At 37.0% G+C, this 12,685-nt stretch overlaps 1 protein-coding gene across 2 annotated transcripts in view; it reads right to left on the bottom strand.

Annotated features, from left to right (window-relative positions):
* Positions 1–6,974: 6,974 nt before the first annotated feature.
* Positions 6,975–12,685, bottom strand: part of TRHDE (thyrotropin releasing hormone degrading enzyme) — a 213,483-nt gene continuing 207,772 nt past the window's right edge. For both annotated transcript variants that reach the window (XM_035336824.1, XM_035336815.1), the window contains one exon: positions 6,975–12,063. In XM_035336824.1, the coding sequence (XP_035192715.1) occupies positions 11,920–12,063 (144 nt within the window). In that variant the 3' untranslated portion in view covers positions 6,975–11,919. The remainder of the gene's footprint in view (positions 12,064–12,685) is intronic.

Below are 12,685 nucleotides of genomic sequence, written 5' to 3'. Positions count from 1 at the left end.
AAATGCTTATTCCATATATGCTTTTGAAATTTTAGTATTGGGCAAGGTCACAGAAGAATGAATTATGTGAAGACAGAGGCAGAGACAGTTTTTATGAACCATGATCCTGATTTTTTTTTCTTTATTTTATTTTATTATTGAGCTGGCTGTTCTTCCCAGGCTAAACTGAGTTACTGAAAAATACCCTCAGTGATAAGGATATTTAAACAGAACAAAAAAATTCCTGAGTCAACCATTTATCTGCTACTGAATTCTGTGAACTAATCTTAGCTCAAGCAAGAGCTCCCTTAAGTACTTCATATATTTTAATATGGTACAAACACTCTGAATACATAGTACAGTTTGTGGCTTATGCTGTTTTAAAACTAAAGGGAAAAGTCTGCAGTTGCATAGGGCACCTGAAGAAATCCTCACCAGGCTCCCATCTTACCAGACTAGACCAAATAAGGCTCTACCAAAGTCTTCTGCTTTTACTGTTTCTCGAACCCACCAAATTTAGTGACAACCATCACCTGCTATTTATCTTAATTTAGACATAACTTATCTCACTGTTGTTGATAACTACAGGAAGAATGTTTTAAAATGTGTCTTTTTCACTGAGCATTGGCCAGTGAAGAATTTTTAGCATAAAAATGTGTGCTCTCTCTCCTGTCACACTGGTTCCACTGGAGTTAATTGTAGCTGCTAAACATTAAATGGAATGTGTTGATGCAAAATTACCCTCTGTACCTATTTTTTTTTCAGTCCTTTAAGTCAACAATTAGCCCAAAGCGCCTTCTCCATAAGCTTTTTGCAGAGCCACAGTCCCAGTTCTTTCTTGTGTCTTGGTTTGCTCTTCATTTGCTCCAGGTTCTTTGGTTGGAGTTTTCCTCTGCTTGTCCTTTACAGCTGCACAAATAAAGAAAACAATCAAGAAAGACACATTCCTTCCATCTCTGCTTTCTAAGCTGACGTTCTCCTTTGGAGTTACATATCTGCCTTTGGGTTACTTACATGCCTGGGTTAACCTACTTTGATATCAGTGTGACTTCAACCATCCAAAACCTAGTAGGAACTTTGAAAGGGACAGACCTGCTCTGATTTCTGCCTGTCCATATGGAAACAAAGGCTGGTTTTGTGTGAAGACTTCTGTTATGACACAATTAGGATAACCTCCACAGAAATGTATTTCAAATGTGTCAATCTGCTAAGCAACTGAGTGGGATGGAAACATGGTTTCCATCCATGATTGTAGTGTGGAAACAATATACAAAAATGCCATTTTTGGTATTAACTATAAATAGTTAATGGATCCAAGAGTACATCTCTGAAAATGATACCATTTATTGAAATCTTATTTATGAGCTATTTCATCTTTTTAAGGGACTGTTTCACATTTGTTCTTGTGCTTACTGCAACCTTTTGACAGTTGTATTGTTGAAAAGTTCAAGGTACATCTCATAATTGCACCAGGAACATGCATTTATCACTGGCAACAGTTCTGTGCCACATGAAATGAATTACTGTAATAGACATGTCAGGTAATAGCATCTCATTATCCTCGCCCTCTTCCTCCTCTTTCTTTTTCTTAACCTTCTGCAATGAGCAGGTCAAAAATGATGGTAAGTATAACAGACAAAAGTGATTCTGAGTAAGTTCGAGAAGCAAAAAGATGTTTGCTAAAGGTAATGCCATAGCAGTACAGTGAGTAATTAACATCTTGTTCAATACACTGAAAAAAAGAAAGTACTAATGCTGCTGTGGATGTCCTTGAAGTTGAGTAGATTGAGGCATTTTGGTGGATCAGGGGCAAGGTGGTTAGCACCACGCCAGACCAGGGCCGGTTAGATCCCCCTGCACTGATTTCTTTCTTGCAGCGCTCTGATTACTGCTTAGAGTCAAGGTGATACAAGGCCAAAACCACACAGAATACACCCAGACTCTACTTGCTGTTCCTATAGTTGCTGTGGTCTAAGAGGAGCATCAGAACTGTGATGGAAAGAGGAGGTGAAGCATGGGAAGCATGGGGAAGCATGCCTGAGGATTAAGTCTCACTGTGGCCCTGCTGATGCAGTTCTTTCAGCCTTGACAGATTAGCCCCAGTTCTAACGTCTTAACTGGGTTCAAATTACCACAGACACATAATACAGAATAGGCTAGATTCAGTACAGAGGGGTTTCTGTTATTTGACATCAGCCCAAGATGCAAGCAAAAATCACTATTCAGAATTTCAGTAGCATGCCTCCTTTTAACCATTCAGCAAGTTCTATTTGCTTTAATTAGATTGTGGCTTCAGTGTATGTGGCTGCTAAATCAAAGACTAAGCTTCAACATAATAAGGCTTTAATTTCCCAAGCACATCCTCATTATTTCACATCATACCAACCTTACCTTCATTACACTTTTTTGACAATTATCTTTGTTCTCAGTTTCCCATCCTATCTGTAATACAGCCTCAGCCATCAAAATAGGTCATTCTCAATACTGTTTCTCTAAAATGTGGTTTATGTGTTTGATTCTCAGAAAAGCCAGGATTATCAGCAGCTAACAGAATGATTTCTCTCCTCTCCCAGGGCCTTGGTCCTGCTCAGTTCCATCATACAGGAGTCAAAGTATCTGTAATAGCAGTGGGACTCTACGTGATGGCTTCTACCCAGATGGTGCAGCTTAAAAGAAGCTAGATTACCTTTGCTAAGTACGGGATGAAATAGGGAATTAGTCAGGAAAAAATAAATAATAAAATAAAATAAAATAAAATAAAATAAATAAAAAAATAAAAAGATTTTCCATTATTAGCATAAGTCTGCGTAACCAAATACTCCTAAGTCAATTTATAAACCAAAGGCTCTAACTTCTCTCCCTCCAGCTCAGCTGCTGAGCTTTCAAAGCAAATGGGTGCCTTTAAAGTTCTGCTCTTATTGAAGACACTGAGCTGAGAGCAAATAAACAGCTCTTCATCTGGTCTTGTATGAAAATGTTCAACTTGAAAGTAGCTCAGCCACTGACTGAAGTGCTGGTGATTGCAGTGCCACACTGGGGAAGAAACAAGCATGTTCTTTTTGATGCTTGATTAGGAGAGGTGCTGCCATTGGAATTTCAGAAGGAAGTGCTATTTTTCCCTCCTCATATCCTGCTTCCTCTCCCAGGGATGCTTCCAAATTGGTTGTGCAGTTTGTTTCAGCTACTTCAACTTTCCCAGGGAGAGTTGAAGAAAAGGGAAGGACAAGGTACCTTTTGGGGGCAGTACATCCTAACCTTTTACTGTTCTTCCTACACACCAGGCTCCCCTCTTAATGTGAAACTTCTGTACTGGCTCCCAAGCCACCTCTTCGGGCCTCCCAAATTTCTGTGTCAGAACTGAACTCAGGAAAAAATTGTATGAGGGATACGTCTCCATATTCCAAAGATAAATGTCACAATTCTAGCCCCAGTGTAAGACTGTGAAGTGCTCAAGGGGTAGGATACTACAAACATACTCAGGGCCCAGCTCTGCTTACCTGTGCTCAAAGCATTAATGTTGCCTGTTGTGCTTTTCAAAAACAGAACCTTAACAATTCTTTTCTGCTTTTCAGCAGACTAAGATAAGCAGAACAGAAGAAAACATCTTTATTGTTGGAAAAAAAAAAAAAACAAAAAAAAAAAGAAAACTGTCTTTGAAAGGTGTATTTTGAAAAATGCATGGTTGGCTTTTACTCTCAGTGATGTCAATGTCAAAGCTCCAATTGACTTCAGTGGGAACATGATTGTATCCAATGGGTAAATAATTGCACATATTTCACATCTCATTGTTACTGAAAACTGTTCTTCAAAAAAGGAAAATAATAGCCCGAATTCAAGGACTCTATTAAAAAGTCATTTGAACTGTATTCCAGTTGAAATCACTTTTACAAATGAAAAGATCTTTTTGCTTATTCAAAATTTGCATAATTAGAAAAGCACAAAAGACAGGCATTGCTCTCTATTCCAGTCTCAGTCCTGTTAGTCTTGGAGTGCTTAAGAGTATTTCCAAGCCCAAATTTTGTATTATGTCAGGATATCTGTTTTCTACTAGTCTCAGCATTTTAATGTTTTGAAAAATTCCTCTTGTCAAAAAAATACATTTTCTTGCTTGTTTTCTTTGTAAAACCTCAGTGTATCTATTCAGCATTATTAAACTGTTATCTCAACTGAAATGGGAACATAATCAAAAGGCTGGGTATTATTTATCTTAGCTGTGCCTCCGCATCAGAAAATTAAGACAGTGATGAATTACACATTACTGTACAAAATTTTATTATCAGAGACAAAATTCAAATTTGTTCTGCTTAAAATACAGAAGATAAAGTTTCTCATTAAAAATAATAATAATAATAATAATAAAAAAATCCATGTAGTCAGTTCTTAAGAGTGGAATAAAAAAAATTATGTTGAACATTTACTGGATATTTCCCATATTTATAGAGTCATTTTCAAAGGCATATCATAGAAAAACACTTTTCTGGTAAACTGTAACAAATTTATTTTATTTGGTTAATGATTTAATTTGCTGATTCATGTTGTATATTCATTAATTAAAATTGTAAGAATAATTCTGCTCTTATTCCCAAATTCTAGGATGCTTCAAACAATAAATGAAAAACCTTGTTAAATCTGGTATTTTTAGATATACTGAGAATCAGTTACTATCTCCCCTTTATATGCAAAATATATGCTTTTCTACTTAAAAAATAAAAATAAAAATAAAAATGAGAGAGAGAGAGAAAAGCAGTTGGCTGAATATAAAGAACGCTGTGATTAGAGATTCATCAAAAACACATCACCATATTTATTCTGCACTTGAAACTGGTGACTAAATCACTTTCTAGAAAGACTGTTTCAGCCATATCCATGATTTGATACACAATTTGAAGTACATGATTAATCCCACAGGAAACAGGGAGACTGCCTACATACCTATACATGGCTGAGTTGTGATCAACTGCTTTTCTAAGTTGAAACTTTTAAAAAGACTAAGCAATGAAAACCTTGTCAAAGCAAATGGTCCAAAATTAGAAGCTACATATACATGTATATATGGTACATAGAGAAAAAATTGTGACATAATGCAATGATCTATGTTTCCTGTAAATGAAAATGGCATTCTGATCTTGCAAACGTTTGTGTGAAACCATCAGTGAATTGTATCTAAAATGAGCCAGCTCCACCTCTAATTTGACAAACTGAATTCCAGAAGAGTACATATTTGTGAAGTGATGGAAAAATATGTTCTTCTAATTACAGTATTCAGAAGTAATCTACGGTTGAGACAGAATTAATAGAGGGAATCATCCATTACAACAAGCATTAATAACTGCTGGATTTTCTCTTTCTCCTTAAGGTGTCAAAAGATCTTACATGTAGAGTCTCTTGGGGAAATAATGCAATTTATTATCAAGCCTTTATTTTCAGCATTATGATCCATTTATGTCATTGCTGTGTATGTAGTGGAATAGATCATTATTTTTCTGGGAAATGGTTTATGTATAAGTTATCTTCAGCAGAAATAGAACAATTGAACACCTTTCATTACAACATCAGACAGGAGCTGCAATCTCTGATTTTATAAAGATGTATATCTCATCCACACTAAAGCCTATTGTCCCTCAAACATAAAAACAACATAGCAAAATTACATTTACATATATAATAAAGCTGTCTTTGTACAGGATCGTTTTTCAGTAATTACAATGATGTTTCCATTAGAAACTGCCCAGAATATTTTTACACAGAGTGTCTAAGTCCAAGGAACTCCATCGCTGCTGAAATCATGTTTGCAGGAAAAAGAGAGGGTAGTAGCCACTCTTTGCAGTACAGTATTTTGCAGTTCTCCAAACTCATTATAAAGCTTTATCATGTTGGAACTGATTGCAAGTAAAAAAAAAAAAAAACTATTTGTCATCAAATATGTGCTACTGAAACATACACATGAATATGCATACCAGTCTGTACACTAGCCCAGCAGGCACCTCAGGGGAATGCTTTGAAAGCAATGGGTTAGATCCTCAGCTACAATTCACATCAGTCACTTCAAGGGATCTACCTCACCCTGCACCGACTGAGGATCTGTGGCCACACGCACGCCATCAGTTTGGCTACAGCTTACTTTGAAATTACAGAGATGAACAAGTTAGGTAGATTGAAATGCATTGTATACAACGGAGACTGTGTCTTGGCTCTTGGCCTAGTCCACTGCACCAGTGACGTCCTTATTGGGCAAATCCAAGTGATGCTGTGCAGGAAACACTGGGCAACTCTTGTTGAAGCCTCCTGGCACATGACTGCCTTTTGCACCCCAGTCCCCTCTACTGTTACAGTGCTGCTCATCTGTATGTTCTCTACCAGCAATAGTTTGACATCCCTAGGACACAGCATACATAAAATAAGCAAAGCATTCAGAAATAGTTTTGTAACTTCACACTTCAGTCGTTACAAATCAGCAAAGTATGAATGCTGTTTTCTGAGAAAGGACACCACGTCTGAACCCGTAACACTTGCACATGGGGGTGGTTCTCCTTAAACACCACATCTCACTGAAACCAGCCCACATGGAAGGGTTTTATAAATCCGACCTCAACTGTGTTACAATGTAGGGTGTTCTGAGGTCAAGCTGCCCTCCAGTGTCAGTATGAAGACACAAGATGGAGTTAAGTTCAACCAATTTCTTTGAAATATAGTCAACTTAAAAATCCTGCTCTAACTAGGGCATGTGGTCTTTGGTCAAAAATCCTTACCCATAGCAGTCCCTTCCTTCCCTTCCTTCTCACCAAAAACTAAATTCCCCCTGTCAGCATGGACTGTTTGCTCAAGTCAGAGTAGTTTTACTGGATTTCAGTATTGGTTTGAAGCTTGGCAGAAGGTTTTACAGTCATGTCATAAATAAAGTGCCTATTTTTTTTTTTTTCCAAATTTGTATGCAAAAAGGGAAATGCACAGACACTAGTGCCATGCAGGTTTGCACAGGCATCAATTTTTTTTGATGGTAGTAGTACAGTAAAGTTATTACTGCTATTATCACCACAGTGATTTGTAGTGACATCCTTCCAAATCCTTTGTTAGAAAAAGGTCTGTGAAACTCATGGCACATTCTCAACATTAGCAAAAGTATCATAAAGATTGTCAATGTTCTTATGCAAACTTAAAAACTGAACACATCTTTTGACTGTTTGAAATGACTTCTGAACAACTGACAGTATTCAAGACCTTTACAAAGATTTTAGTCAACATTTTCCTGTTGGGATGACCACAGTGCAGGGATTTAGATTTTTCTGTGCAATGCAGGCTCGCAAGCTGGACCTGCTGCCAGGATTGCTCAAGGCAATGATACTAATCTCTCAAAATCATCCACAACCCTTAGGCAGCAAAGAGACCTTCTGCCCCTCATTACTCATCAAGAGAAACTTGAATGGGGCCTCTCTGCACTTCAGAGGTTCCCAGCTGCCTTCCTGACCCAGGTGGGTTGGTGGTAGCAGTGGATGACACAGCCAGCAGATTTTGGACTACTCCATCTAAGTCTGGGGAACAGCCTGTATTCAGCTCGTATTCAGCCTGTATTTAGGCTGCACAGCAGCAGGACAGTCATTTTATTCCTTTGCGCTCATACTGACACTGTGGCTATAAACCCTGCTTTAGGACAGGCAGCCTGATATTCTGCATACTCCCCACAGAAGTGCAGGTAAATTGATTACATACATAAACTATTTTCAAAGCCACATTGCTTTTCATCAAAGAGAAAGCTCCTCATTTGACTCAAAGTCTATTTTCACTGACTGCAGTATTGGCTATGATCATGTGGAAAACCAAAACCTCACAGATACTTAAACAAAGGCACCCTCGTCTGCAAATATTTGCTTCACTGTATTCTATGCACATAATCAGACTTACTGACATGTTATGGGAAAATGCTCTCTACACAGGATTTTTCACATACAAACACACACATATATACATACAATATTTTCTTTCTTTTATTCTTTACTATTAAGGTTTTAGTTGTATGGTTCAGGATCCTTGCTGTGAAAGCTCCTTTCTGCATCAGTGCAGATAGTTTCTTTGACATACTAAAGCTCAGTGAAATATCTAAAACAGCCCAAAAGCTACACAAAATTCATGTGCAGTGTCCATCATAGTATTGGAATTCTTGCTATATTCACTGAAAAGATCATCAAAGGTCACAAATATGTATGTACTTAATGACATCTGAAGTTTTTTCATCTAAATTAGTCAAAATTAATGTTCAAGTACTCTCCATAATAGCAGAAGTGACATTTAATTTCAGAAGCAAGCTTCCATATTGTTCTGTTCTAGTCTCAATTAGTAGCTACTATCATTTTAATAGCTGTCAGCGATGGATATAAGAATAATTCTACCAAGCACTTCTACAAAGTAATAGGCTGAGAATTTTTGTAGTGAGCAATGTTATAAAAATACAATAGGTTGCCCTATTGTTATGCCAGCATAAAAGTGTGCCTATTCATATGTCTCCCTATATGATTTAGTAAGCCATAAAAATTAATAACTGCAAAGGATCCTGAGTCATACAAAGGCTAATCAGACACAGGGCCCATGAAATCTCTATAAAATGACTCCCAGGCTTGGGTGAGGGCCACATCCACACAGTCTCCATATTTTGCAGCATCTCCTCTCACTAAATAAAAAGAACAAATTTAAATACTGGATTTGAAAATCCTGAGAAGTTTGGGGTATTTGGCTTCCTAATCACAATCCAAATTATAAAAAAGGCGGCCAATCTTTAGATAGGAACAAAGGAAGAAAAGGACCAGTAAAGGAGAAAGAAAAATCAATAAGATTAATAGATTTTTCTAAGCAGACTGTATTAGAGTTTTCCATGAGGTATCAACTATTCTTTCACACATAGCTGTGTGGAAGTTCTTATAAAAAAGTTTCTGAAGACATATAATTAAATGCAAGGGGATAGAGTATTTTAGAAAACAGCTGTAGTTTTGTTGGATTTTGTTCATTTAAATTTAATCCCAATTCAGTATGATACAGCAAAATACAAAATATAAAAAATAATAAGGAATTATAATGGAAAGGCTAATTCAACCTTAATTATAGCAGTACTACCAACGTTACTAAAATACAACAATTATAAGCAATACATTAGTAAGTATGTAGATACATGTAGGGCTTGATATTTGTGGTAGACCAGTTGCTCAAGGCCACTAAATTATTAATTTACATCGAACATCAGTTAAATGTGCAAGAAACTTCAATTTTAATGAGCAACAGTGGAAAATTCTGTGCACTGTGCAGAATACACGGGCTGAATTAAATTTCTGACTTTGGAACATATTCTTAGTCTACCCTTTATCAGTGGAAAGACCAGAAACTTCTATGTGCAGCCTGGAGGTATGTGGTTTAATCTGTGGTGATGAAAAACAAAAGTAATCAAAGACAATCTTGAATAGAATATGAAATAGACAGACCATTATGCACACTTCTTTTCTCTGAAATCCCCAAAGCAATTTATGTTTGAGGGCTTGGCTTTCATTGCACTCTTTGGATATTATCATTTTGGGCTTCATTACAGGGTAAAGGCTATATTAAAGAGGCTCCATTTGGCTTGCTTTTTTAGTATAACAAATATGCATATGATTTCATTCCGTAGAATTTAAAAATGTTACACTATATATTGGCATTGAGGTTGAGTTTGGTCAACCACATAAAATAATACTTTGCAGTCTTAAATACCTTTCATCAGAGGATATTCAAGCACTTTGCTAACATTAGTCAAGCCTCACAACACCCCTGTGAGGTAAGTAAAACACATAGGAAAAGGAGGATTTCATTCAACATGGACATCATAACATCTCTGGGCATTAGGTTCACTGGCACTGCAACACATCACAGAGCTTTAGGGCTTACTATAAGGCAAAGAGTTAACTGTGCAAGAGCACAGGATTCCCTCTTCTTTTAGTTAAATGTGGTCAAGCTAACATGGTGAAGCAAATGACCACATATGCATTTCATCCACAAACAGCATCCTCTCTGCAGTAAAGGACACAAAATAAGAGGCTCAAGATGGGTGCTTTAGCCCATGATAACGGTAGGGCAGCTTAATTATGGGATGTTTCTACCAGTTCTTGAGGATCAGAGTGCCAAGGGAATGACAGCGCAGAAAGCAATACTGTCTCCACACAACTCTGATAATGCCTGAAGATGCTGGGTTTGGGTTCTTTTTGTACTAACATTACAATTCAAAAACAACTACTGGGGATAAGCACCTGCTACTGCAAAGCATTTTGGTAATTTCCCTGCCCTGTGTAGGAAACAACCAGATACAATGCCTTTTCTCTAATTAGGCTGGCCACATGTTCCCAAGCAATGATGTGGTCAGATGGTTGTGAAGGGCTGGGATAAAGAAACACTGTTGTACATCTACAATCACACTCTGAAGCTGCTGCAACCTGCCTCCTGTAAACTCTCTATAGCTTTGTTGCCTTTTTTTTTTTTTTTTTTTTTCCTCCCTTCATGGTGCAGACATTGGAGAGTACTTGACCTAAGATGCATCAGTTTTATCCTTTTTGCATAGCACCAATGGTGCAGGTGGTCTTTGTACAACTAACAATTTCACTGCATAACTGATCTCACAGATTAATGACTGAAGAAAAAAAAAAAGAAACAAGCATATGATTAAGAAAAGCATCACTCATCTAGAGCAGTCTATATGAAATACAAGGAAAGAGAAAAACAATGTTCACAGTGTTAGCCAGTACAAATAAATTCACACACACACATCTTTCTCCATATTTCACTTTTCTAAGTTGGTGTAAAACGTATATCCCATATTTGCAAAATATTGCCCACATGGAGAATCTGATTTGTCTATTATAATAAAACACTACTGCAGCTGGTATACCAGATTCAAGACAGCTCTTGATTAATTTTGTCTTTGAATGCAAGACATGCTTCCCTTTTGCTAATTTCCACTTGAATCCTTTGTTTGTTTATAATATTTGTGCATTATCAGCTGCATAGGTCATTACTGCACAGGTTGGGTGACCGATGATGAATACCATTGCCTTGTAAAATTGCTCAGAAGAGGTGGTTCATGGATTCCATAAAATCAATGCAAAGTTCTCCTCATAAACACTGTATATGTTCACAGCTAAAACTACACAGTTTCACTGATCAGCAGTGAATAAATTTATGTAATTATAGTGCATCAATGATGTCCTTTCTTATTCTCATTTTCAATCTCTCCCCCCACATAATGTTAATTTAAATATAGGAATATGGAGACTGCAGCTACATACATGACAACTGGCAACTCAAAAAATGAGCTGGCATCCTTGTAATCATTAAAAGACAATCTCAGTTGTGGACTAATTGGCAGCTAATGGGAAAGACAATTTTATATCTCATACTGCCCAAAGTTGAAAGCCTTCTGCATTTCCTTTTCCTTCCCTTCCTTTTGTTCGTTGCAACACTGATTGTCATAGATAGTCTTTGTGCTTTGTATAATGCCCATTGTTGATGTAACTGGAATTCACATACAAAATGTGGCTGTTATACATAAGCATGCTAGAATACAGGCAGGGACAATACAAGCATGCACAAAATAGTCTTTGAAGTTTTTTTTTTTTGTTTGTTAGTTTTTCTTCACCATTTACATGCACCACTTAATATCATGTTTGGTTGTGTACACTGAGGACTGGATTTCACAAGCATTCATGACCTTCTCTTCTGAAAATCTTCTTGACAATTTCACAAGAACCCAGTGTAAAAAACAAAACAAAACAAAAACCAACCAACCAACAAACAAAACACAATTAAGAAGAAGGAAAAAGAAAACTTCTCCCTGGAATCTGATATTGTCTTCATGATTTTAATGTTGAACACTTCTAAAATTTATTTTCCTTTTGCAGTGCTTCAGGTTAAAAGTTCAGTTGGAAAGACAGATTAGTGTGTCAAGGATTTTCTTAGCCACTGGAATAGTTCTTCCTTATAAAGCCTTTGCCACCGTACGTTGGCTTCCACTGTTTCCACAGCACGAGAGAAAGAGGCAGCAGAACCCTCTTCGTAACTCTTTATAAAGTTCTTTAGCTGGAAATACAATTTAACAGGTTAAATTTGCAAGAATTAAATAAAGTAAATAGTTCAGTTCATGTAAACAAATCAGGCATTTAGGACAAACCTCCACAATCACCACTGCAGTAAATGTACTATCATGTAGAAGGATTTAAAAGGAAATGTAAAAAGACAGCAGCAGACTGTCAATTATATGTGATGCTTCAAATTGCTTCAAATTGCACTGGAAGATATTGACATGTCAGTGCTGGATCACATTAATATCATTTCCTCCACCTCTCTCGTAGCCCAGCTGCTGCACTGCGCAGACAGCTGGGCTGCTCTGAACTTTTTTTCCTACCTAAGAAACTAAACTGGGAGCACTCTAAGTGCTTCTAATTCAGGTTTATGTGTATATGTTAGTGGAATGCAGCCCTGATGCCCTTTGGTTCAATCAAACTTCACACCAAATTTATTTACTTTTGATTTGCAGAACCCTTTTTATGATACAACACAAGCTGGTTGTTTAGAAAAGGAAGGGATGGTGACAGTGGAAAGAGGATGGCAACAAAGCAAGTGGGCACTCATCTTTGAATCTTTTTTTGATCTTTGAATGCCTGTAACAGATTCTTTCCCTTATGAGAAAACTTTGATCTTT

Source organism: Oxyura jamaicensis, chromosome 1 (assembly GCF_011077185.1).
Source record: "Oxyura jamaicensis isolate SHBP4307 breed ruddy duck chromosome 1, BPBGC_Ojam_1.0, whole genome shotgun sequence".
Classification (NCBI taxonomy): Eukaryota; Metazoa; Chordata; class Aves; order Anseriformes; family Anatidae; genus Oxyura; species Oxyura jamaicensis.
The sequence above is the reverse complement of the archived record's forward strand: the minus strand, read 5'-3'. Positions and strand labels throughout refer to the sequence as shown.